Source organism: Bombyx mandarina, chromosome 23 (assembly GCF_030267445.1).
Source record: "Bombyx mandarina strain Sakado chromosome 23, ASM3026744v2".
Lineage (NCBI taxonomy): Eukaryota > Metazoa > Arthropoda > Insecta > Lepidoptera > Bombycidae > Bombyx > Bombyx mandarina.
In genome coordinates, this window is record NC_143229.1 from 10,407,926 (window position 1) to 10,434,925 (window position 27,000).

Genomic DNA, 27,000 nt, shown 5'->3' on the forward strand with positions numbered 1-27,000 from the left:
ACTTGCTATGAAATACAGTTCATGTTTAAATACAATAACAGTTATTATAATTGGACTCCATGTATGTACTGTGATCTTCAATTTCGAAAGGATAAAATCTAATAACCTCAAAAATTCACGAAGGAAAAATGTCTGTATGCAAACAGACAACATTGAGACCAAATCAATATGCGTAGAAACTTGCAAATATAACTGTTATGAAAACTGAAGTTGTAATGAAGTTTTCGTAAATATGGACTAGAACAATATTACTGAAAATAAATAAAAAACGAAAAATTGTAACAATGACTGCAGAAGAGAAGAAACTCAATAGGAGAAAGACCATTCGTAGAATAGCCGAGAAAATAGTGAACGCTTGTTTACTTGCAACTATATCGTTAGCGTTCGCTGAGATATCTATGACGATTATGATATTACTGCTTTAAGAACTCATGATGGCTTTTAAGAAGATTTGGCAAAAGAGAACAAAGATATTGAGGAATGTTTCCGAGATACTAACAGATGCCGTAATTTGGGCATCCTTATTATTTGGGGCTTATATTCTACTAATGGTGTAAACATTGGAATAAAACAATAAATAGATTAAAAACGTAACAGAAAAGTAATAAATTAAAAATAAACCAATAACTACAACGAAAGCAGTCAGTGTTTTTATTGTTTTTTACTTAGAATTGATATGCTCTGTAGTATTTAGTCCTGGTTAGTTAGTACTGGCTGAGGCGCACGTTTACTGGTGGTAGGGCCTCTTGTGCGTCCGCGCGGATAGGTACCACCACCCTGCCTATTTCTGCCGTGAAGCAGTAATGCGTTTCGGTTTGAAGGGTGGGGCAGCCGTTGTAACTATACTGAGACCCTTAGAACTTATATCTCAAGGTGGGTGGCGCATTAACGTTGTAGATTTCTATGGGCTCCAGTAACCACTTAACACCAGGTGGGCTGTGAGCTCGTCCACCCATCTAAGCAATAAAAAAAAAACGCTGCCTAAACACACCTCTTCTCATTTCGTTAATACTAAAGATTATTGTTCCTGACAATATATTTTTTTCGATATGGCACTTGGCTTTTGCGATGCCATTGTTGAATTTATAAAAATCGTCAATTATTATATTAATGTGTTATATTATAATACATATAGGTAATGTTATGTAGGTAATAAATAAGATGGAGCGGAATATGGTGAAGTTGATTTACATAAGAATTCAAATAGGATGACATTAAATGAAATGAGATGAAGTAAAGCTTCAGTAAAGTTATTTAAAGGGATTTTAAGGAACATTTTGTAAGAACGCGAGAAGCCACATGCAGCGGTTTTATTTCATTTTTCATATTTGTGCACTTTCACAGATGCAAACTGTTAATAAACTACCGTTATTCACACAGCTAAGCTTCTCGCGGTCCCGCCAAAGTCTGTGTGAGAATCACAAAGGACAGTTGTAGAACACTCTTTGCAGTAGACAATTTTTCCATAAAAACTTCTTTTATAAACTTGTTTCTGTCAACTGTCAACAGATATATTAAGGTCTCTCTGCTGTTTGGCAACATACTCTGGGCATAAATTTGTAAAAATTTTTGATAAAATACAACCAAACTAGTACGTTAGAGTTTGCTTTAAAATATGATTTAAAATGAGATGAAAAATTCACATAAAGCATGGCTGACGTACTGAACCAATTTGATGGTGCAGGTGAAAGGAATATCAAATCGACTACCTACTTAGATGGGTGTGTGAAGTATCGGTCCACTAAATTACAATAAAATAGAACAACCCACGTTTGAAATTTAGATTAAGCAGCATATAATTTTGTGAAAAATGAGATGCAAATGGGAATGAAATTTATGGGTACGAAAAATCATGAGACTAGAAAAAGATTAGAAGACTATTAAAAAGTAATACAACAGGAAAATTTCTCGCCAAACGCTCCTAAAAACCAAAGTCATTAGGCGGTTTTTAATTTTAAAAATTATAAATCCGTTTTAGTTTCAGAAATGGTCAAAAATTACTTCTTTCTGTTTTGATTGCAGGTGGTTCCTCCAGATGGAGGCTGGGGCTGGGTAGTGGTGGGAGCGTCTTTCATGTGCAATGTATTAGTTGATGGCATCATATTCTCTGGAGGTCTGTTGTCCTCTGCCATCAAGGATGATTTTAAGGTAAGAAATTTTGATATCACTTAATTAAATAAATATGACCAAATAATGGTTTTCTACTCGCGTTTCATGTTTTATAAATGCATTCTGCTGTGCTCAAGGGTGAACAATCGTTACACATCTTATTGAAACTTCGACCTCATGTCTTAAGGTTGGTTTTGGCTTTCACGTTACTATATCTAAGGCTCAAAGCAGCTTAACACAACAACGTAACACCTGATTTACGCAAATAAGTCAACACAATACATACACATTACATAGTTAAGTGAAGTAAAACACAAAAAAAATCAAGTGAATATTTAAGAAAGAACCAGAATGTGTCTAGTGTGGTGCGCAGTCTATTTTAAGTCATCCAACATCTAACCGTACCACACCCTCATCGTTGGTTTGACATTGCGTCATAGCCGTGCCTCCATTTTAAAACACAGTTTAGGTATATATTAATAATTTTGTACACGTGTGTACATTTGCGAAACTGACTCGAGCGTATTAAATTTATTGGAAGTTCAAAAACAAATCTTCGCTTCTGTTTATGTATACATGTAGATATAGCTTTAAATAAATTCCGAAACACTTTTTTGGATTTAGATTTTCAATCACATTTTGTTCGTAAGCTCTACTTCGTACTGTCCATTGACTAACATTTAACTTTTATAAATGCGCAAATAAACTCGTTAATCGTGTTTTAATCAGAATAGAAATGTAGTTTCAAAACCAATCAACGGTGAGTGAATTGAATGATTTTATACTTTATCGAGTTCTGATTAGAATTGAAAATCAAATCACGATATTTCAAGTCAGTTACATCGTTGTAGGCGTCGAGACTATAAATGCAAACATTTTGCGAGTCATCGCCTAGCTATGCATCTATATATAATTTAAATGTTGATTAGATGATTAATTCCAAGTATTTTATACACTTGTATAGAGAAATAACTTAACAAATTAAATCCACGTTGATCTTGAATAAAACAGACATAACGAAGTAAGATTAGGTACGCATGTAGGTATTTATTTTCTTATTATTTATTTTAAATCGATTTGTTAGATGTCTTATCTCGGTTTCGATTGCAGATCTTTGTTAACATATCTATAATCGTTATAAAATTAGCTAAACTCTTCATTGAAATGTACATATTATATAGTATTTTTTTACGGATCCTTCCGATCCATTAACGGTACTTTTAGTTATCTCAAGCACCAGTCACCGTCCTCGCCAAGCCCGTCGCGTTTCCGATCGGGTGGTAGACTCTGCGAAGCACTGCTCTTGCTAGGGTCAGTGTTAGCAACACTCCGGCTTGAGCCCCGTGAGTTCACCTACATGTCAAGAAGATCAAGGCTGATAGCCTTGAGAGGCTATTTCAGCGTTTCCTTGGATAGCCTCTCAAGGTTATCAGCATAGGTAGGGGAAAAAAGTATTTGAATAAGCTGTATAGACGTAAAAAACTAATGATTTATTAGAGTTGGATGATGGACTTGACGTAGACTGATTTAACTAATGGGTTAACAAACTCACAGCTCCCCTGATACTAAGCAATCACAGGAGGCGATAGACACGCGATCTTCTGCCTAACCGATTAAATTGGTGCGCTATAACCCATAACAATGTGAACTTGTAGTATTAGGCACCAACAAACTCCCACTTGATTGATAATCAGCAGTACTCTCAAATGTTGTAAAACCCCAACCATACCATGACAAAATTCATTGCTAGAATGCCAAAACTAAAAAAAATATAGGTTTATAGCTACCCGGTGTAAAGTGGTCACGGAAAGCAACAGATATGGCAATATTATGAATACCACCGCTTATCTTGAGACGAAGTCGTCGCAGTATTAATAATTGTTATATTGGTTACCGTATCAAGTTAATTGAATATACATATATGTATGTAGGTATCATAGTCACTAGTTACCTTAATTTATTGATTCTAAATAATCTTACTGAAAGTCATGAATAACTAATTTAAATTATTATTTAAGTTATAGAAAATCGTGTACAGATTGCTTGCACATTGCGGGAAGTTGGTATTATCGTTTTCAATGATATTTTTATTGAAAAAGGTCGAACCCCCAAGTCTTTATCCTTATCCGAAAAATAAATTAAAACCGGATTTACTTTTTTTTTGTATTTGTACAGCAATCGTGGAAAAATTACATAAACGTGCGACCAAATAGCAAGAAACACGTTTTAGAATCAAACAGAACATCGACGTTGTCTGCTGTCTCTGGTCATTAACATAATGTTAAGGCCAAGGCTTTTCAGTATACGAACGAAACCATTGAATAGCACTGTTCATTCAATCATTCGACCAAAATTTTATTAAAAATATTATCTTGTCCAAATTCTTTTTTTTTTTGTTGACCATACTAGACTATTTCTATGTATATAATTATTAACTTGTATTTTTTATTGTTAATTTAATCTAAAATCACGCGTTTAGGTTTACAATGTACAAATTAATTCTGTAAGCAACATTTTTATTTTTATGACGCAGATGAAGCTACAAATCGATTCATTTTAATTGATTCAAAAGCAATTTTGAATATTCCTAAATCAACTGTTTCTCTCAGTCGATGTCAAACGTTTTGATTAACGATTCTCTCGATTGTCCGCTGGAAGTGTTTCAGTATTGACGTCACTGAAGCCTCCGGGATTCGAAAAGTAATTAATTGCACAATTTACAACAATTCGACAACGACTTGACGCCAGTCTCTGGAATTTGCCGTGACCATTCTCTCTCACAGGGCTGTCAACGCATGATGAATGCCGTATAATCATTTTACTCGGTTGTTTAATTTGAATTACTTTACGGTTTCCGTCATTTTAGAATCATATTTTTTTTTATTGCTTAGATGGTTGGACGAGCTCACAGTCCACCTGGTGTTAAGCGGTTACTGGAGCCCATAGACATCTACAACGTAAATGCGCCACCCACCTTGAGATATAAGTTCTAAGGTCTCAGTATAGTTACAACGGCTACCCGACCCTTTAAACCGAAACGCATTACTGCTTCACGGCAGAAAAAAAGGCAGGGCGGTGGTACCTACCCGCGCGGACTCACAAGAGGTCCTACCACCAGTAATATTTGGGATTCATTAAAATCTGAGAAAGTTTATGTATTTATAAACTATGCATAGATTTATCAGACCATAAAAAGTTATCATATCTTCACAATTGAGACTACGATTACATAAGGTAAGGTAAGGTGAGCGACTCCATCCGCGTTTGGACATATATGAGTTGCTGTGTATCATGAGGCAGTCTACGCCATTAGTTGACCCAAATAGGCCGTCTAGAACGAATTAAGTTGTTATAATAATTTACACCAATGCAAAATTTATTTAGGCTAATTGTCCCGCAATAGTCGAAATTCGATTATAATTAATTGAAATTATAAGTTTGAACATTGTCATGGTTCTATTGTCGAATACTATTATACTTATATAATATAATCACAGATTTCGCCAAAATTACACTATACATAAATAACAATAAAGGCAAACAATATTCATCTATTCTCAATTTGACCACAGAGTTAAACACTAACAAAAATTTGACAATTGACAATAAATAAAGAGTATACATATTTATATGTATGTGTTGTGTCAAATACTTGGTAGTGTGTGTAATGTTTTTTTATTAATTTAATGTATTTTTTATGCATAATAAAAAAAAAAACATTAACATTCTGCACTCCTTCTCTATATTCTCTATAAATGTGGGAAATTTCATACTCCTCCGTCTGCGCAATTTTCGTAAAAAGGGGTACAAAGTTTTCGCTTCACGTATAGATAAGTCCGGAATTTCTATATGATTTAATTGCCTAGACAGTCCGTTAGTCGACACTATTATTGTAGCTACCTTACCTGGCTTAAGATACTTGGTGTTGGAGGTCCGGGTTTGAATAGCACTAGTATAGACTTTATTCCTTTTACGTTATCTTTAAAATAAATTTGCCCAAGTCTTGTTTTATATGCGGCCGTGAATAAATTGCATTTGTATAGCTGTTTCACATTTCCAACAAACGACAAAACAGTGAATGCAAATATTCCCTTAGTTAGCGTGCCTTGAAAAAGGTTATCACGATTGACATTGTTTTGTTGTTGTCAGTTATGTAGGTTTATCTGTATCGACTTTTTTTGCGTTTACAACAAAGTACTTGTAACATATTCTACCACGTACCTATTTGTAAACATTGAGATCCAATTTTAACTTTCTACTTAAAAAATTAAAAATATTTTTTCATTAAATTTTTGTAGGTTTCAAGTTAAATAGATATTAATACGGTAACTTTTGTCTATCATATATAAAGCCTTGTTGAGTTTGGAAGTTTTCCACCGCAGTTGGGTGCAGTAGCTCTCATTATTTCAATGTACCTACCTACGAGTAGCGACCGTATGAGGGCAACGAACGCTTACACGTTCCACTGATGCGATTGCATTTTTAAATAAGATCACTAACAAAAATTTAAATCATTAATTTATCAGCGATTTCCATGTAAAAGATGATAATATAAAAATTAAATCGAAAAGTTTATTGTGCTTGTTTACCTAAAATTGATTTTAACACTCTTATTTGATTTTGGACCTTAATTTAAATCGTCCAGAAACTTCGTACAAAATAAGAAGAAGAAAAAACTCGATCGTTTTCCCTGTTTTCTAAAAATGTTACGTTCAATTTCTATCTGTGTTTAATTTATCGTAAAAATATCGTCGTGCAAGGGTCAAAAGATTGTTTCTTGACCTTAAAGAATGATTAAATACGCGACAAAAACAATAAAATATTCTAGATAGATTTTTATTACAATGCATTAATATTATTATAATTGTCCGCGAATTAAATTTTATAAAACTGAATGAGTTTCACATTGCTGTCACCTTTACCAGACAGCGTTCTTTAGGTTATATGTGTCTATTAATAAACATCTTCTTTTTTCAACTGCTTGAGATGAGTTCCAAGAAGCATATAGACATCACAGCATGAATGCCGCCCGCATCCGCATGAGACATCAGGTCGAAGTAGTAACTTTATTATATATATATAATGACTGACCAGCACCTGCTTAACCGGAATGCAAGACTGCTTCGCGGCAGATATAGATAAGATGGAGATACTACTTCACTACTCCAACCCATGCATCAGCTCGCTGAGTTTCTCGCCGGATCTTCTCAGCGGTCGCGATTCCGATCCGGTAGTAGATTCATTCGCGAAGCAGCTGCCCTTGAGTTATTAGGTCTCCTTCGGAGGCGCTTGGGCAGCTGTTAGCAAATCCCACCCCTCCTGACTGAGCCTTTGCTCGCCCACCTGTCCTGATGAAACTGGAAAGGCCTCAGGGCTACCAGTAATGATTCAATCATAAAAAAAACCACTACTCTATTCTGCCGTCAGTTTTTATGCAAATCTACAATTTTGCGGGTTTTAATATTAACGTAGAACTCAAGTCGAAGTAATTTAAACGTATTTATTTAGTAAAATAATTTTTTGGAACTACACAAAAAAGCTATCTTTGTCTTATCGCGACGGATGCAATCGTTACGGTACATAGCTCGTATAAAACGATGTGTCCTTGATAAATTATTTTTCACGTTTTTTATCCATTGTTTATTTTGGCTGTATTATATTACAAAGTAATGGATGTTAGCGATGGACGAACATAATATTGTAGTTTGTGAAATTTACAGTAAGCTATTCGAAGTACAAAATAATCTGCTTCGTATATGTAAAACATACCTAACATATGCGCTTATTTATTAATTCAATGACGTTGAATTTATGTAAATAATCTTTAAGTAAAGTTTCTATTCATTAAGTCTGAATTAAGTTCCATACCCACTGAACTCGACTACTAGATTAGATTTCTCTCAGCGTCTCTCAGTTCCCACGAAAAGTTTCACCATTATACCGTGGTTATTAATATTCTAAAATTAATCCCTTTCAAAATCCCACATAGGAAATCAAAGGCAATAAATGATTCCGTTATTCAAACACATCGATCGAAGCGCGGCACCGTCAATGCATCGCGGTTAAGTAAATAGGACCCACACATCACCATTAAATGCAGCGCCGCAGATGCGAAATCGCCGATCTAGACGGGGGTCAAAATATTTGTTATCAAATTCAAAATAACTGATAATGGGTTTCGGTTTGAAGGACGGGGCAGCCGTTGTAACTATACTTGAGACCTTGGAATTTATATCTCAAGATGGGTGGCGCATTTACGTTGTAGATGTCTATGGGCTCCTGTAACCACTTAACACCAGGTGGGCTCATCCACCCATGTAAGCAATAAAAAAATTGTCATCATAACATCTTAGGTAAATGTCAAAACACATCAAACAAATTCAACAACATGAAATTACAACGCACTTTATTCGTAAATAACACAAGTATATTTTTCTTGAATCTCTACCTACACGATGTGTATAAAATACTATAATGGTCAGGTTTTTTCTCTTGTGTTCGACAAACGAGTTCTCGGCCAGGATCTAGCTAAAGTTCAGTGGTTAGCAAAACTATAGTAAATCGTTTACATCTCCATGTCATTGGTATCCAAATTGGCTTCCGTTTAAACAGAAACGCATTACTGTAAATGCCTTATCTCTAGATCACCACAATTAACACTTTGTAACTAACACCCGTATCTTTAGTCGTTTACACGAGCTTAACTCGACTCGACTCAACCTCCAACGCGGGTTTTGGTATGATTAGTCGTAAAAATAAACTCCACTCAAACGTTCTTGGAAAAATTTCCTAACCGGAGTGGAGTAAGCGAACTGTCAAGTCAAGGTACGTCGCGACGTACCTTGAACGTTCCTCAAGGCTGGTTTTCTATCAATGTCCAAATAGTATGTGGACCGCAAATGGAAATATATGATATTGTTGTGCAATGGCCTGGATCTGTGCATGATTCCCGCATATTTTGATAATTTAATTTCCTTATTACCTCACTCGAGGACAGTTGAGGATTATTGTAATGGTCGACTAAAAATACCAAACTCGAGTAAGTTTGGAGGGAATTCTCAAGCATCATCGGATGAGTTAAGAGTGGAGGACTATTTTACGAAACGTCTAAAGATACGGGCATAAGTTTACATTCGAGTGTTATTGGAAGTCACGGTCATGAGCACAAACCTTAACAGCGTAAATTGTACAATGATTGGCACGCCAACGTTCCGGTACAATCATTGGCACTGAAGCATAATTATTAGCCCCGTAAATTGGCTATGATGATAAAGGCTTTAATGCACTGGACATTTTTTTCACTTTCCATTGTTTTAGTTTTCTTCTAAAATAAGCAAAAATAACCTGTTCCCTAGCTGTCATTTCACCAAGATCATATCATAATATTCATAAATAGCTGTTTTCCCGCTATACAATACACGAGAGCAATTGTCCACGGAAATTCCAACCGTGTCTCTCTTATCCTATAGATGAATTCACGTCTTTTATGAGGCCCTCTAGCGAATCAGAAATGAAGAAATTTTCAATGAACCAAAACTGAATCTCGTTTCATTGAAGTACATAGGTACATCACACACCAAAGGGTTATATTGCTCGGCATTCTCATAGTCCGAATGTTGTTGTTCAATTTCGAATAAATATGTCCAGACGTTATTCTTTGAAATTTATTTTAGTTGATTCTAATCAACTCATATCAATATTTTTATATTCGTAATAGATAATCACCGATATACAGCATTTCGATTTAAATTCAATTATTTAACGACCCCCCAATGGGTGCCCCTGAAAATCTTTCAATGCCTCCCAATACCAATGTAGGCGTTCGGTAATGGGACCCGTATAGCCAATGCGAGTTACGGTACATCTCTTTCACTGTACCTGGGGACTAGTGAAGCATTTCTCTTATCTATTAATAACACTATCTGAAGTTCTCACGTCGAAGTCGAAGACATTAAAACTTTTTGGCAGTCTGGGAAATGCATTTTTTGTATCGTAATACATTTTATTCGGTGATAAAATAAAATGTCCAGTCCACGATAGTTTAGAATAATAATTACTTGTCCAATAAAAATTAGATCGTAAATTTAATTTTATTGTTTAAATACCTACGTGTTACGTACGAAAATTTATTTCCTTTAACGTTTTATCGAAAAACATTGATTATACTTAATTAAAATCACAACTCTATAAAATAGTCCCACACCCGATATGTTCGAGGTCAGTGAATCATATCAGAACAAAAATCGTGTTGCGGAAATTTAATTCCACGTGTGTCTTTTGTAACGATGACTTGTTATGTTTTAGAGCAGTTAATCGTTAGAAAACAGTAAAAAAAATTAACACGAAGATCAGTTTTTCTTTAACACAATAGAAAATAGAATTACATAATATTTAAATTATTCTAAAGTTTCATTGAGATCTGATATCTAAGTTTGACATGTAAATTTATATTTTAGAAACTCATACTAGGAAAGTGAATTTTAAAGAGTTTATCTAAGAACAATTATTTTTCTTGTTACACAATTTCTATTGAATATGTTGAATCTCGATGAATAAATCGGTCATCATAAAGTGTATCTATCCTATTAGAAATATGTAGTGTAACCGGCTGACCTCGTTGTAAATATTTTAGCAAAGATATATTGCGTCTGTTATATCTGTTTCACATCCTACTTCCCCTTCCTGTTAGCTCGGTTTATTTAATTAAGAAATTAAGCAATGTATTTAAAAAAAAAGCATGCTTTCATTCAGTTTTGCACTTGTCTAATTGTGCCAAGTTTTCGGACCTACTTATTAGAGCCAATGAGTTCAAGGTCTTTCATATTTTCTGTATCTTTATTTTTCTGTTGTCGATATAAATTGCTTCCGAACATTTGATAAAAATATTTGATATGTATAATATATTATGATAATTAAATTATTTTCAAATTATTACATCAAAAACTTGACCCTCTTGTGCATGTACTCTTTTTACAATTATTATTGTAAACACTTCACTAAATATTCAACATTCAACCAAAGAATTAACACGACTTTTCTACAATGAAGGAAAAAATTCTTGATATTTGATTAATTGCTGGTGTTAAACCGCATTATATAATATGTCCGCACGTATAGGTTCCACTACAAAATCGATTTATAAATGATATAATATTCCCATCTGCCAAGAATTAATTATATTTTTCTTGTAATAATGAAATGTAATTAATTAATTGTTTCAGATTAGTGAAGGAAAAGTGGCTACTGTGAATTCTCTACTGGCTGGCTTCTACTTATTGGCTGGACCTTTCGTGTCGGCACTAGCTAACAAGTAAGATTTATTAAAGAATGGCATTGCTTATGTACTATTTATTCTCAGAAATTCCATTAAGAAAATGAAGTGAATCATTTCGCAGTATATCTCAATGAAGAATCACAGTAGCTATTCTATTGGAAAGGCTATATCAAGAAAAATATCAAATTTTCTCAGTCTCGCATTTAGTTACTCTATTCAATTTATGTTTACTGTTCTCAATGAAACCTTTGAATTAAAGCAATCACATTGTAATTCCAGGTATGGATTTCGCGTCGTAACAATAATCGGAAGTTTGATTTCGAGTTTTGCATTCGCTGTCTCCTACTACGCAACCAGCGTAGAATATCTTTATATCATCTACGGTATAATGGGAGGTTCGTGTTCGAAAATTAAAAGCTTTCCGTTAATTAAAAGTTAAAATGCATTAGTAAATGGCTGTTTATAAACTTTTACATAATTAAAATATCTCCATAATTAAATTTCAGGTATTGGACTATGTATGATATATATGCCTGCGGTGCTGACTGTTGGTTTCTACTTTGAAAAGTGGAGAGGTCTAGCCACTGGCTTAGCACTTTGTGGTTCCGGAGTAGGCACTTTCGTTATCGCCATCTTAACTAATAAACTAAATGAAAGCTTGCAAAATTGGAGACTTATTGTGCTCATACATGCAGGTAAATTATTTAAATTTTATACTTTTGAAATTCATAGTGACAAAAATTAAATGTCATTTCATATTCCTATCCATATTTCGAAAAGCTAAGCAATTATCTTCTTTTTTTTAGCCATGCTACTCCTATGCATCCTCTTTGGTTCTCTATTCCGGCCGATCAAACCAGTCCGCGTGACATTAGCCGACGAACAAGACGAAGAAGATACTGCAAGACGTCACGAGGAGGCCGTCGAAAAACTTAACTCCATGATCAAGTTACACAGCAAACTCGACTCTGGAATTTGCATGCCTCCAGAAATGAAGTTTACAAACAAAGTAAGCCCTCATACTTGGATGGGCGTGCCTAATAACACACGTTACCCGACTGCCGAAGAGGTATTCCGTGGCAGTAACTCGCACTTGAGTAATTCACACGTCGGCAGACGATCGTCAGCGAATGCTGGAGCTATAAAGAATACACTTGGAAACAAACCTATGTTCATCGAAATGCCAGTCGCTGAGAAAGATGAACAAGAGGATTCAAACGGTAACATCGACAACACTGAGCCTCTTATTGGAGCTGCTGTGAAAGTTGTCCCCACACAGAACCGCTTCCATCAACGTCGTTCTCATGCTGATTTAGTGGCCAGACCCTTGTACCGGGATGATATTTTCTTTGGAGCCAGTTTGACGCGATTGCCTCAATATACATCTAGGACTTCGCTTGGATACCATCTCGCAGTAACGCACGTTCCTACAAAAGAAGATGCTCAAGAGGAATCCTCAGGAAAATGTCGTTTCTGCCCTGAAGCCGTGAAAAGGACATTGGCTACCATGTTAGACGTCAGTCTATTCCGATCACCGACCTTTGTCATCCTTGCTCTAAGTGGATTTTTCACAATGTTAGGCTTCTTCGTTCCGTACATGTACATACAGAGACGAGGTGAAAGTAACGGTATGAATAAAGCAATCGCCGGTTGGCTTATATCCGCCATAGGAATATCGAACATAGTTGGTCGTGTGATGTGTGGATTTCTATCGTCGATGCCGAAGATATCCCCTTTGTGGTTGAACAACATCGCCATCTCCGCCGGGGGGATTGCAACTATGATGAGCGGACTGTACTACGACAGCGTTTTCCAATTTGCCTATTGCGCCATTTTCGGACTGGCTGCTGGTATGTTATTCAATCATGTATTTTGATGTGATAAGCATTCACGTATCCTTATGATATAATTAAATTGCGACTAATTTACAGCGTGCTTCGCCTCTCTCCGTTCAATTTTGGTAGTGGAGTATATTGGACTAGAACAGTTAACCAACTGTTTCGGGCTATTCCTCCTGTTCCAAGGGTTTGGTGCTGTGTTGGGAGTGCCTATTGCAGGTAAATTTTATTTGTACAATTTCACGTTATGATTATTTTGTTCTGAGAGCTATTTTAGTTTAATCAAAAAATATAAATACGTTATTGTGTGGGCGACATTCTGATGTAACTTTCACTGAACATTACCTAATCCTTTCGCTCTCCGCGTTGCATTGACCCGGTTGAAATAGTTTAATAGGCACAGTGCCAAATTCCTACCTTGAAAAACGCCCGCATATTTATTGAAAAAAAATATTACATACATACCTATTAAAAGAACAATGCTAAGTTTTTTCTTCTTAATTACTCTTTATTGTAACTAAAGTTCGCCCAGTGATCGAAGTTCATAATCATTGAAATTTCAACATTTATTAATTTTAAATATTACACTTTATCTTTTGTTTTTGGCATTTTTTCTTATGTAGTAATGGAGAATAAGCTTTTTCTTAATAAAACTACAACTCATCAATGACTAATAGCTAGCTAGCAAAAGTATTATTAGTTGACAAACACGATGAAATGCTATCAGTTATTTTGTCTTCTGCTATAAATTAGATATTATAATTTGAGGGTCAGATCAACATTTTAAATTCTTTAAATCGGCTTATTAGCCGAACCGTTTTAAATTTTGAATATTGGTTAGAACAAAGTTTAATTTTACGTATGTTTATTTTTTTCAGGCATGCTCTATGACCTGACCCTTAGTTACGATAAATCGTTCTACGTGTCCGGTGCATTCCTGTTGTTGTCTGCGGTTATGTGTTATCCTGTGGATGCGATCAGCAAATGGGAGAAGTCTCGCAAAGTACACAACTCTACACCGACAGCTTGAGCCTCAAGCAAGAACTCCATTATAAAAAGACTTTAGTGCCAAAACGTGAATGGCAATAATCGTGTAAACTACCCAAACATTAATGCAAGATTCAAAAATAATTAACATACGTTAAATTTTTAGCCAGAATGATGTGGTCAACGAAAGCGAGTAATAATAATGAAAATCATGTTGGTTCGTTTTCTCCGCAATTAAAACTTTTCCCAGATTTAGAATGCGAATAACGTTACGTGGATCGCAAATTAGAACGTTTTATGGGTCCGTCGTGTAAGCGAGCTTGTATATTCGTCGCGTGCGTTGAATGGTTAATGATCGACGGCGCTGTATGAATGCCTAGGTAGGTACCGATTACTCTTGTATTCATGAATGACCATTCGCAGCGTTTGGATTGGCTATTTTTAGATGTGGTTTTCGACGCGTTCGTTCATGAATATGAGTCGTATGAGTTGCTCTTGAAATATAATAATAGTACAAAAAAAAGATTTCGAATTTATCTACAAAACTATTCGATTAATTTGAAATTTTTTAATGAGATACATTCCCGACTGGACACTTCGACAAGACGAGCAATGATTCGGTTAAGTCATTTTTATGCATTTAAATATATATTTAGAGGTTTAAAAGTACAAAGAATCGAGTAGTAGAGTTTAGTTTAGCGGTTTTGTCGAAGGTAAGACCCGAGATGATCTGAAGCCAAAATGTACTTTAATTAAATTATATAATGTGTGTGCCTAATTTTATACTTAAAAATAGGGCATAATGCTCTTTGTAATTTAATAGTAAGTTATCTTACAAGTACCTAATGTACTCGCGTGTAATACGAATTTGCTTAACACGTTGTAATTATAATCAGTTGTGCCTTATGTTTGAAGTGATACCTAATTACTTATATAAAATAGAAATTAGTTTATAAATATTGTTAATGTTTTAATTTTTTAAATGGAATCTGTTGTTCCGAATGCCCTTTGTACTTTATTTGCATTAATGAAAACATGTAAATTAGTTTTAAATGTTTGTTTAGTTTTAATTCGACAACTGTGGCTGTGGTCATTAGATTACCTTTACATTTGTAAATAATAAATCATAGTCGTTTTCTTAATTAGCATCTCCAAAAAATATTGATCAATAAATTAAAAAATGAATTTCTTTAAAACTAAATAAACTTTCATCAATTATTCATCCAGTTTCAATAATCAAAGGTAAATTAATTAAAATGTTTTAGTGGTTTATTTCTCAGAAGAGATCAGTTAATAATGTTCGAAATTTTCATGTCATCTTAATGATATTTGTAAAGATGGGCAAATCAACGTTAGATTTAATATCATTGAATGTGTGTTTACATTATATGAAAAATAAATCTCCTATTTTAAAATTTATGGTCATTTGTATACCCACTTTTTTTTTTGAACATTATATTCTTTTTTATAGTGTAACCTTTACTAATACGTCACACCGTGAGAAGTGAACACATGTGAGAAGTTCGCATACGTGCATGACTACAGTACATCTGATAGACTTACATATAATACGGGGGCTTGACTTGAGGATGGAGGTTCGATGCGCGGTAGCAGCCCCCTCCGGATGTCGTGCTGTCGTCTTTTTCTTAATTATTTTTTCCTCTAACTTACTGCTAACTACAATCTATATACAATGTAACAGTGTCGCACCCCTACTACACCAGAGGAGTACTACCTATAATGGAACTACAACTAAACTACGAATCGGAAGAGTAGCAACGATACCGTTCTGGCACACGCCCGTCCTGGACTCTCTTTTCGGAGTAGGCGAGCACTCTGAGTGGAGTGGACTGCCCACAGGGCCGGAGAAAGGATGGTTCCCCGGAAGGGAAATCCCCAAGTGTGGAAAGATTGACGAGGGCGGTTAGTCAGTCCCGTAGGGAGGGTCCCATTATGAACGCTCCCACACTACTCCGGCTGCACCGACTATCGCAGTGGGTCCAGGAGTTCCCTCATCAACGCCTTACCATTAGGTGGTCTGGCGTGCAAGGGAGATAGGTTGTGGGGGCACTCGTAGGGTCCACCGTCAGGAGGCTAGCTCGTACATAGCACGAGCTAGCCTCCGGATGAACTCTCCGAGCGGCTTCGTTTCCAAATCCGACTGTTGCCTCAAGAATGACGATCGTGCGAAGTCACAGGTTCTGCTGGACCTGCAACCTCACCCGCGAAGTTCACGGGATGAGATGATACCAGGCTACAGTAGCGTAAGTGATAAGGGCACAAACATTATATGTCTTGTAGATAATAGATGGAGTGCTCGGAGGTATTGTTTAAGATGATTTTACCATCACACCGTTCATCCATACTACCTATAACCACTGCGATCATTCAGAGTGCGCTTCTAGAGATCTTTTTTGCCAGGTACCATCCGGCTTTGGATTGAACTCCCCTCTACGGTGTTTCCCGAGCGCTATGACATGTCCTTCTTCAAACGAGGCTTGTGGAGAGTATTAAACGTTAGGCAAAGGCTTGGCTTTGCCCCTGGCATAGCATCTACGCCGTAAATGCCGAAATGCACCTTGAGACCTGAGTGATAAGGTCTCCGTATCAAGAGTGTTACAGACCATAGCGGTTACTAGCTCATGGCGAACGATGCTCGACATAGGCGAGTGCATCGTGGTGCGCAGCAAAGATGACAAACTTAACGTATAAGATTGCGGAGGCACTGTGCTTAGTGCGAGTTTCTTAACGTTCTCGTTAGCGTAAAAGTTAACCCAATTTTGTATGCAGTTGGAACAGCGCTCCTAGCGGCAAACGTACACAAACGATCCCATTCCATACAAATGTGAACTAACTTTTACGCTATCGAGAACGTTAAAAAACTCGCACTAAGCACACAGATGGCGGGGCGAGGGTCGGGATAGTTGAGCCCTGGCCTCCACTCGCGTCTTCGAAACAGCAACCAGGTGACGGATGACCGCACTCTGGGTCCACAATAAGCCATGTTACAAGTAAATCTCGTCATGGTTAAATATAAATATAATATCAAAAATCAAGCCGTGATTTGACGCATTTAAAGGTTTTTAAAGTGACTCCGTTATGTCGTTTCTAATTTATAGTGTTTTCATTTTTTGTTAAGGATATTATTTCCAGTCTATATTACTAGTCTAGTATACTGTGTAGACAAAAGGCACTATCATTACTACCTACTGTATTGTATCGATATATAATATTAGTAAACGGTATTAGGTACCTACTGTTTCTTGGGTTTTATGTATTTGTCTATTCGTACCTTGACCTTCATAATACGTTTCGCACTATTTTCTATGTAACGAAAACGCGATTATGAAAATGTATTTAATGTAAACACGTAATTTCTGAAGTATTTTTTTTTTATCGTTAATATATGTTAGCGTACAGGTACTTCAAAACTAGGTACAGGATGGCACTATAATACAAAAAGTGCCTACTAAAAAGATGATGTTGGTTGATAGATACAAAGGAAATTTCGTGAGTATAATTAAGGAGCTGATACGATCTATATTAGACTAGTTCAATGCAGCATGCTTCACACGCATCCACTCGCACGCCATCTATATATTAATACGTGAAGCAAAAACTTTGTATCCCTTTTTACGAAAATTGCGTGGACGGAGGAGTATGAAATTTTCCACACATATACAGAATATAGAGAAGTGCACAACGATAATACTTTTTTAAAATAATGCGTAAAAGATACACTAAATCAATAAAGAAAACATTACACACACTACATAACATGTATTTGACGCACACACGCATGCATACTATTTATTGTCAAACTTTTGTTCTTGACATCTGTGGTCAAATTGAGAATACCTTTAATATTGTTTCTCTATTAATATTTTTTTATAGTGTAACCTTGGCGAAATTTGTTTTTATAGAAGTATAAAATACAATCATAGTAGTGTACAAACTTACAATTCCAATTAATTTTTATAGTCGAATTTCGACTACCGCGGGATCTCTAGAGTAAATCGTAAATTTTTGGTAGCGGAAGAAAAACCTCTGGATTGTAAATGGCTGTACTGAGTATTATGATGATATTGAATAATTAGTGCATAGATAACAAACATACTAAGATATATAATTTATAAATTTGCAACCCATAATTCAAGTGCACATTTATTTCTAACCTGAAGCAGTTATATGAAATTTGTCCTTCTTACTTTAAAAGTGACAGACTTCCATTCAACCGTTCACGACTAGGGTAATTTTCCAAGTATAAATACTACCATCAATACGATTATAAATAATATCCTTTGAAACGAAATGTGCCCGAACTAATGGAAACAAACTAAATGGTTTACGAAGGCATGTCACATAAACCTTTTAAAAAATATGAGTCAAGTATTTGCGAGAAACCAGTGATGCAGTTATTAAAAATCTGTCATCATGCCTATAGTATTCCTAAAAGAAGAAGATAATATTAATGAAGTTCTAGCATGGGTGGCTCTCAAATAAAAACCAATTTTTTTGCAAAATTGATGTTACTTTTGCATTTTATTTACTTAAATAAATCTATGAATTGGAGTTGGGTCCGCGACGACGTCCGAAGGTCTGCACAACGTTGACAAATCTGAAAAGGCAAGTCACATTATGTATAAATATTAACTTTGCAAACCAAACAATTTTAATTAATTTTCTTAGGTGCATAAAAATTTAAGAAAATTTGAATTATAATAATAAACTAATAAACTTATTTTCTAAATGTCGATCAGTAGTCTCATTGTTCATTGTGTTATGTGCAGTGTTAGGCTACTTTATTTAGAATGTAAAATAAATTATGCAGCTCAATGTATAAAATTGTTTAACCAGAAACAAAAAAAAAGTGAAAAAGAAATACAGCAGGAAATAAAGACAACTAAAGTAAACTAAACAACATTTTTCACAATAAAGTTTCTAACCTTCTGTTGTACTGAATTCTACGCTTAGCACGGCCAGTCTTCTTCTTCTTTTTTTGTTGTTTTTCCACTTTTGGGGTTTGTCCTTTGACTTTACCTATAAAATTTTTGAGAGAAGGTTACAAACTTTCACACAAAAGAAAACTTTTTTTTATTCTAATGGACGAGATGTTGGCTCTTCTCTTTGGTTACTGAAGTTAACACATCACAATATGAGATTCCTCCAACCTACCCTAAGATAAAGGTCTGAATCTGAGTTGAATGATTGCTTTTTTTTTAAACTGGATCCGTAGACTGCAGAGAGGCAAGACATTTGTACCTGCGTTCACAATTCACTTAACTACCATCAATTATGAGAATTCATATACTAATTTAAAGTCAAGTTGTCAATTTTTTTATTCATTTCAAGTCATTGTGGCCTAAAGGCACGTCCGGTGCATTAATATATCTAGAGATGCAATGGTGTTCAAATCCTGCAGGCAAGTACCAATTTTTCCAATGAAATATGTAATGTAAAAAAGTTCACATTAGACTTCCACATTAAAGGGATAACATCGTGTAATAAAAATCAAACCCGCAAAATAATAATCTGCCTAATTACTGGTGGTAGAACGGCTTGTCAGTCCGCCTAGGTAGGTATCATTACCCTGCCAATTTCTACCATGAAGCAGCAATGTGTTTCGGTTTGAAGGGTGGGACAGCTGTCATACTGTACAGAGACCTCAAACTCATCTCAATGTGGGTGTCAGCATTTACTTTGTAGATGTCCATGGGCTCCAGTACCACTTAACGCCAGGTGGGCCATTAATTCAGCCACCCAACTAAGCAATAAATAAATTAAAAATTTAAATATTACCAAAGGCAAACGGTGAACCTACTTTATAAGAACAATCCAGCCAGGACATGCAATGTACGTTTCATTTCTATGGAAAGTAGTCTACTATAGCCGAGATGAAAAGGCTTTTGAGCTAGTTTGGAGAAAGTAACCAGAAAAAGCACTGACAGTGTAACAATAATTCCCAATATAAGAATACAACTTTATGAGCCTTAAACGGAAGTTAACCTTTCACTCTATGAGAAAATAATGGAATTGATATAAATTGACCACACAAATTATAAATTATCTCATAACCAGATAGTTCAGTGAAAACTCACCTTCATCTCATCAAATCTGATTTAAATATATTCTGATATTAAACAACTATAGATGGACAACAAAGGCGTTTGGGCTGACTGGTCTTGTGGACTAGACTATTGGTGCCCAATACATGTCTTTGCATTTCATATTATTGCTTGCATTATTTAGGAAATATTCTTAGTACCAATTTAGTGTACCTAAATCACAGGATAGGCAAAAGAGTTGATTGTTTAAATCTTTTAATTATGAACATACCTGCACGAGCCAAAGATCCGTGCACTTTACCACCAAGCAATGGCACTGTGAGGTCTAGTTCAGATGATGAGAGCTCAGAGACAAGACATGAATCATCTAAAGGGGCTCCACATAATGATAGAGTAAGGTCTTCATCGCCAACTGCAGCAAGAGTACGAATGCGTTCCTGAAAAAAATTATATTTTTTTATTGAATCTATAAAGGTGGATCTGTGTTATCAAATATTCAACCAGTAATAAATTCAGATATTTAATCAATCAATGGTTAAGGTTTACAATACACCACCACCCCATCTCTTCTCGTGAATGTCGTAAAAACGCCTATGGGATATATCGGGGATATTCATTACCAGAATTTTCAGAGTATTGGACAGCATCTGGAGTTGACAACCGTCATTTACTTGTTAGGCAGAGCATATTATAAGCCTCCGCAGAGTATGATGCTGATGGCAATAATGAAACAGTCATACATTTATTTTTGCCGGGACAGTAATTGTGTAGTACAACTGAGTCTTCGACCTCATATCCCGGTATCTCGAGGTAGGTAACGGCATTCATGCTGTGATGCATATGTACTCCGGTCCCACATAAGATTGTGCGGACCGTGAAATCTTTCACTAAGGTACGAAATAAAATAAACAAAAAACAAAACAGAATGAACAACATTTATATGGTATTGTTGTTAAAAGGTGTATGTATGAACAATTACTTAATTTATTTTCTTTACTTAATATTTTTGTGTATATGAAGTTTCGAGAAAAAACGTATAATAATTGAAACACTTAATTATTTGTTTTTGTCGCATCTGACTCCTCTAAGACTGATGAAAATATATTTTCAATAATTATTAGTGTTCAGAAACATAAAGCTAGAAAGCCAAGAGAAAAATGAAAAAATAATATTATTACCTACAACTGAAAATTATAGGCACAATAATCTGGCTATTTTATAGGTTATTTATATATATAACCCGCAGTTAATCTAATTGCATGAACTCAATCACTATTTACCTTGATCTGACCAATGGACTCCTGGCCATTGACGTCCAGGACGTGTGTCGATTGCCCTCTGATATGCAACTGCATATTGTAAAATCTGAAAGAAAAACATGTTACCAGCGTGGTTGAATGTTGAAAATAACTTCTCACAAAACTCTAAAACGAATAAAGCAAAACACTTTGTGATATTAACGAATTTTATTAATAGCTTGAGAAATTTAACACGATAGCATTTAAGCATAATTTGCCTGTAAAATGCTATTTTACGATTTTACTGACCTTATCAACCAAGCCTGACAAGTAAAAGAAACTCTGACAGCAATGGCGGTAGGAAACGGAAATCACAGATTATTCCTAGTTAGTCGTAGACGTGACAGTCCCAGGATTATCTTTAACCGTTGAGGATACGTTGCATGTTTTCCGAACCCTGGAAATGAATTATGCAAATTTAAAAACATCTCGGCGAGTATTTTGATAAAAAGCTAAAGAGTGAAATATTTTAAGTGCTTTATTTGTGAAAAATAATTCGACGTATAGAATAGTTTTCTTTTGCCTATTGAATGGAAAAGCAAATAATTCTCTGCGCAAGCTAGTGATGGGGTGATGAGGGAGAACTATCGAGAATTTAAATGTTTGTAGTTTTAAGTTATACCTATTAATTATTCTAAAACATTTGAGAAATGTTTTACTTTGATGAATACATTAAATTTAAATAATCTAATGAAATAAGTATCTGAAAAAAAACCCACTTGAAACACCATAAACAAGAGTGTGTTAGCTTAGCAGTTTACTGTTTATTTAGGCAGCTTATTTAGGTTGTGTTTTTATTTCCGATGTTTGTGATTGTTTACCTTCTAGCTTGTTTTTATTTCTTTTTAGCTTTTGTTACTTAAATTTAAGTACAACTTTGTCAACGTTTTTCTATTTGACTCAGCCCCAAAGCTATCAAACTTCTAACTAACTATCAAATCAAGAAAAAAACTTTCAAACTAGTATTAAAACAAAACTTAAAAAAAATTAAATGCTAAAAACGAAAAAAAACGAATGTCGGTATCTGAAGTCCTCTGATCGAAAATGATTGGAGACTTTATGTAATACAGATCCTTAGTTCCTAACGACCGTCCGAAGGACAGATAGCCTACTAAATATAGGACGCTCATACAAATCGTGTTTACTCCCGTTTCAATATGATTTTTAAGTAACTCTCCGATAGGCGGCATTATCTCTAGTAAGGGCATTCGCTTATCTGTCAAAATCGGCCGATTACATGTTTACCTTTTGAAATTAAATAGCTATAATTTAATTAGTGTTTCTCTTCATAATGGCATCTTGTAGTATTGATGATAGTGATTTGGAATTATTTGGATGATAGATTGTGATGCAGATAGTGATAGTGAAGCCGATATCATATGGTTAAAAGAAAATAAAGAACGTCCGAATTGCCTTCCCTGACTGAAAAATATATCTTTCAAAACTTGAATACAAAAAAAAGTTATCAATGTAATTCATAGATACTGACAAAATTTATTTTATTTCACTGTAGCTCTTTAATAATTAAATTATTATTATACACACTATATACTTAAAATTATAAACGAAAATTTTAAAGCGTTTTGGAGGCAATTCACCATCGAGTAACAGAAAACCAACAGAAAAACAAACAAAAGAAACTGACCACTGCTCATTGGCAAACGGGCGGTCAAAACGTTTCGTTTCATAACTTCGACTAGTATAAAAATAACAATACGTCCAATTTAAAAAAATATACATATCGACGCTTGAAAGGCAAACGTGACTAAGCGACAATAACCGCTTTATACATAAATGATAGGCAATAATCATTATCGATGCGCAAAAAAAAAAAAAAATTCTAGGTCTATTAAAATAATTTCAATCCTACAGCTAGATTCGTTAAAATACATTTTTTTTCAGGTATTTCGACTTTAAATTAGTGTAACGGACGTGACGTCAGCTGTCATGCCCTGCCGCCAGCCAAGCTGCCAAGCCATGTTAACACGCCCCCTTCCGCCACCGCCACCGCCGCCGCCCGCCAGCCAAAGCCAACGAAGGGGGGATAGTGTTAATAAAACAAGCCATGCCAGCCATTTCTACCTGCTTTCTGCATTCTCGCACAAATAAAAGAACTTGTCGTTACGCTGCTGGTTTTTATTGTCACATCATTTGCAACATTAGTCTACTGTAAAGTTCACGCATTGTCGCTTAGTCACGTTTGCCTTTCAAGCGTCGATATGTTTTTATTAATTGTTATTAAAAACAAATGAATTTATGATGGTCTACGATATGATTGCTCACTTAACATCTGCCCACACCAATGATACTGGATGACGACCACGACCGCTCTGACAAAAGTGATACGACATACGATACGATATGATGGTTAAATTACAGTTATGATTTAGAATAAAATAAAATAAGTATTGAACCTGATGTTGTTTCATATTTGCAGTAGAACGAAACGTATGAAGAGGCTCGGATAGATCAGAAGGAAGAAGTTATCCTCTGTTGGTTAAAGATAGATAGCACTTATCCGTGATTGTGAAACGCAAGCTAAAGATAGATACGCTCTTACTGATAAGCGCAGATAGCTATCTATCCGTAGTCTCAGATAGGTTATTGAAAACGGGCGTAAAGAAATACGAACTAAAAGTTGGAACATATCCATAAAAGACTTCCACTACGAAGCAATAACAATAAAAAATAATAACAGTAATAGCATTATAAAAAGAACACACTACATTTATAAAATATATGCGGAGATTCTATTGATACCTTTTGCGAGTACGCTACCTAACGGGTTCTTGCGGGCAAAGGAGCGACGCGATATTCTGCTTAATTCTGTTGCAAGGTGGCTGGTGGAATTAACACTATGATGTTTATGGGCTTTGGTAACCACTTAATACTAGGGTTCACTTTTCTGAGTAAAAAACCTAACATTTATGTACTAATCATCGATAGACTTTCGCTATCGATAGCTGCTGACCACTAGCGCAAGCAAACTGTGACGCAAAACCGCGTGGAAATGTCATATAAAAAGTTCCTTTAATCTGTAAATTCATTTTTGAACGTTGGTAAACATTGCATACTGTCCACTCTTAAGCTCGTGATTGGCTGCTCTTGAAAAGCGGCTGACTAGGCCGTGTGATCATATAGTAAAGATATAAAGTTTTCAGTTCATATTATCTCGAAAATGTTGAAATAAAATAATACTATCGTTACATACATCGCGGATAATAATTTAATGTGAATTATGCTGTCACGATTGCTTCGACAGTTCTTGTTTGCTTTGCTACATTTGATTTTAAATTTTATTGTTGGTGCTCAGAATGTCTATTGCAGATATTGGCTTAAAAAGCACAGTTTACAAGACTATGAGGTGACAAAAACTGATTTAAAGCTAATAGTGAAGCATATACCGAAACTCAGTAAACAACCAAAGCATTTAGTTGTTTTATCTGATAGCGATTACCATTCAATAGATGATTTGGCTCGAATGGTGATATGGAGCTTAGTAGCCGGAATACCGTTTTTAAGTTTTTATGATGTATCAGGTGAGTTAAAATATGAATTTACTACAATATAAAAAATAAATTAAATATTATTGTTAACCACTTGGAAATTCATAAAACCCAACCCAGGATTTTGTCGATTTTGTGATAAGAAACTATTTTAGTATAGAAATTTAGACTTGTAAGAATAGCACTTCTTTTCTCAATAAAAATATTTATTTAATGCAACATAATAAAAAAATAAATTAACACTAAATTAATTCTCAGCTCTTAATTACAATATTTTCTAATTTAGAGTTATCTGCATAATTTGACTAATGTTTCAATACCCACTGTCAGATAATTGAATTTGTTGGATTATAGAGTACTGTCAGTCTCCAGTAGTCTGGAACTATTTTGAAAACAGTATCATGTAAGCTGATAAATGACATACACAGCTATAACCTCTGACACAAAATAACAGATTTTTTAAATAATTCTGTAATATGTTATAGTATATCGGATTACAGCAGGACCTAAATTAGACTGAGGCTGGTTTATCAGAGATCCTCTGTATTATTGAATAAACAAAATATAAGTTTGAAATCTTTATTAATAAAACTTTGCAGGTCAACTTTCATATCAAGAAGAAAAACTTTTTAATGCAATTGAGAAGAACAAGAAAGGTGTTCCGGGGTGTATAAAATGGTCAAAGAAACCTGATTTGAATGGGTATACAAATGGCATTCCTGCACATAAAATTGTTGTGAATATTTTTTCTTGTCAGAACGGACGTTCCACAATTACACAATGTATCAAAGAAATGTGTGAAGAAAAAATTCCATTTAATAGAAAAAGTGACCAAATCACCGCACAAGAATTTGACGATGTTATATCAGCAGTATACCCTTCCATTCCAGATCCCGATTTAGCATTATTTTCAGGTCCAGTTTGTTGTACACATGGTTTATTGCCATGGCAAATAAGACTTACAGAGTTCATAAGTTTATCAGTTGACTATAATTTAAGTGTTGAAAGCTTTGTAGGTGCTATGTATAAATATAGTAAATGCGATCAAAGATTTGGAACGTAACTTGGAAGTGATAGTAAATTTAATTCAGTACTAGGCCTAAGTAAATTTATTATTTTAATTTATTTTACAACAGTCAAATATTGAATGTATTTGTAAATAGGCGAAATTCATAAACACAAGAATGAGATTTTTAAAAATGAGTGCCAAGAACTTGTTTGATAATTTACCAAAGTAACATGGTCTACATATTATAGTATATTTCCTATATATCAAATTATATTAAAATTAGGTAGGTATGTGCCTGTATTTGACATGGTGTTATATTTTGGAGTAATTGAAAATTTAATTCTGTAGATGAAAATAATTTATGCAGCGCTGATAAAACATTTTAATTTCCTTTACATTTAAAACAGAATTATTAATTAGGTAACAGCACAACATGATTTTGGCATTTTTCTATCTTTTGTGTCATCAAATATTCAAGTGCATATTATTCAATATAGTTATGCTTGACTCACATGACTCAAGGAAATGCTGTAGCAGTTTATATTTGTGCTGTAATAGCTAATACTGTTTTTATTGTAAATACTAAATTTTAATAAAATCACCACTGATGTTAACCTCTAATTAATTTTTTGTAAGGATTTCCTTCAAATAGTTCAGGAAAAATGATATTTTGTTTTTAGATTGAAATGAAAATTTAAATTGAAATATAAGTGTAATTAATGATGAGATCAGTGATACTTTCATTTTATTTTATTCTTCAGTTTTGTAGTTATTTATCATTGGTATTTTTAATGTAATATTAGTAGGGCATTGCAAACATCAATAAACAGGTTACATTGGTAAAATTTGTTTTTTTTTTTTTGCTTTTATAACATTTTTATACTATCATGCACAGAAAGGACAAAGAAACGAAA

The 27,000-nt window shown here is 34.6% G+C and overlaps 3 protein-coding genes across 4 annotated transcripts in view; 2 read left to right on the plus strand and 1 right to left on the minus strand.

Annotated features, from left to right (window-relative positions):
- The window catches only part of LOC114250471 (monocarboxylate transporter 14), a 36,514-nt gene extending 20,891 nt beyond the window's left edge, over positions 1 to 15,623 (plus strand). For both annotated transcript variants that reach the window (XM_028184357.2, XM_089737362.1), the window contains exons 3-9: positions 2,023 to 2,148; positions 11,331 to 11,419; positions 11,663 to 11,778; positions 11,890 to 12,078; positions 12,190 to 13,233; positions 13,315 to 13,440; positions 14,100 to 15,623. In XM_028184357.2, the coding sequence (XP_028040158.2) occupies positions 2,023 to 2,148; positions 11,331 to 11,419; positions 11,663 to 11,778; positions 11,890 to 12,078; positions 12,190 to 13,233; positions 13,315 to 13,440; positions 14,100 to 14,251 (1,842 nt within the window). In that variant the 3' untranslated portion in view covers positions 14,252 to 15,623. The remainder of the gene's footprint in view (positions 1 to 2,022; positions 2,149 to 11,330; positions 11,420 to 11,662; positions 11,779 to 11,889; positions 12,079 to 12,189; positions 13,234 to 13,314; positions 13,441 to 14,099) is intronic.
- A 3,046-nt stretch (positions 15,624 to 18,669) lies between these two features.
- RpS30 (ribosomal protein S30) lies at positions 18,670 to 21,892 on the minus strand. The gene is made up of 5 exons (XM_028186569.2): positions 21,821 to 21,892; positions 21,554 to 21,638; positions 20,545 to 20,710; positions 19,155 to 19,248; positions 18,670 to 18,826 (listed from the first exon to the last, which is right to left on the minus strand). The coding sequence occupies exons 2-5, from the start codon at positions 21,626 to 21,628 to the stop codon at positions 18,769 to 18,771; spliced, it is 393 nt and encodes a 130-aa protein (XP_028042370.1). The 5' UTR covers positions 21,629 to 21,638; positions 21,821 to 21,892; the 3' UTR covers positions 18,670 to 18,768.
- Positions 21,893 to 24,413: 2,521 nt separating this feature from the next.
- On the plus strand, positions 24,414 to 26,931 carry Tango14 (transport and golgi organization 14). Its single transcript, XM_028186926.2, has 2 exons — positions 24,414 to 25,110; positions 25,677 to 26,931. The coding sequence occupies exons 1-2, from the start codon at positions 24,810 to 24,812 to the stop codon at positions 26,138 to 26,140; spliced, it is 765 nt and encodes a 254-aa protein (XP_028042727.2). The 5' UTR covers positions 24,414 to 24,809; the 3' UTR covers positions 26,141 to 26,931.
- The last annotated feature ends 69 nt before the right edge of the window (positions 26,932 to 27,000 follow it).

Excerpts from the sequence above, each read along its gene's own strand:
- RpS30 (XM_028186569.2), bottom strand. The coding sequence starts at position 21,628 with ATGCAGTTGCATATCAGAGGGCAATCGACACACGTCCTGGACGTCAAT. Across the intron at positions 20,711-21,553 it reads AGTCCATTGGTCAGATCAAG|GAACGCATTCGTACTCTTGC; the intron begins GTAAATAGTGAT and ends AATTTTTTTCAG. Across the intron at positions 19,249-20,544 it reads CGGATCTTTGGCTCGTGCAG|GTAAAGTCAAAGGACAAACC; the intron begins GTATGTTCATAA and ends AAAATTTTATAG.
- Tango14 (XM_028186926.2), top strand. The coding sequence starts at position 24,810 with ATGCTGTCACGATTGCTTCGACAGTTCTTGTTTGCTTTGCTACATTTG. Across the intron at positions 25,111-25,676 it reads AAGTTTTTATGATGTATCAG|GTCAACTTTCATATCAAGAA; the intron begins GTGAGTTAAAAT and ends AAAACTTTGCAG.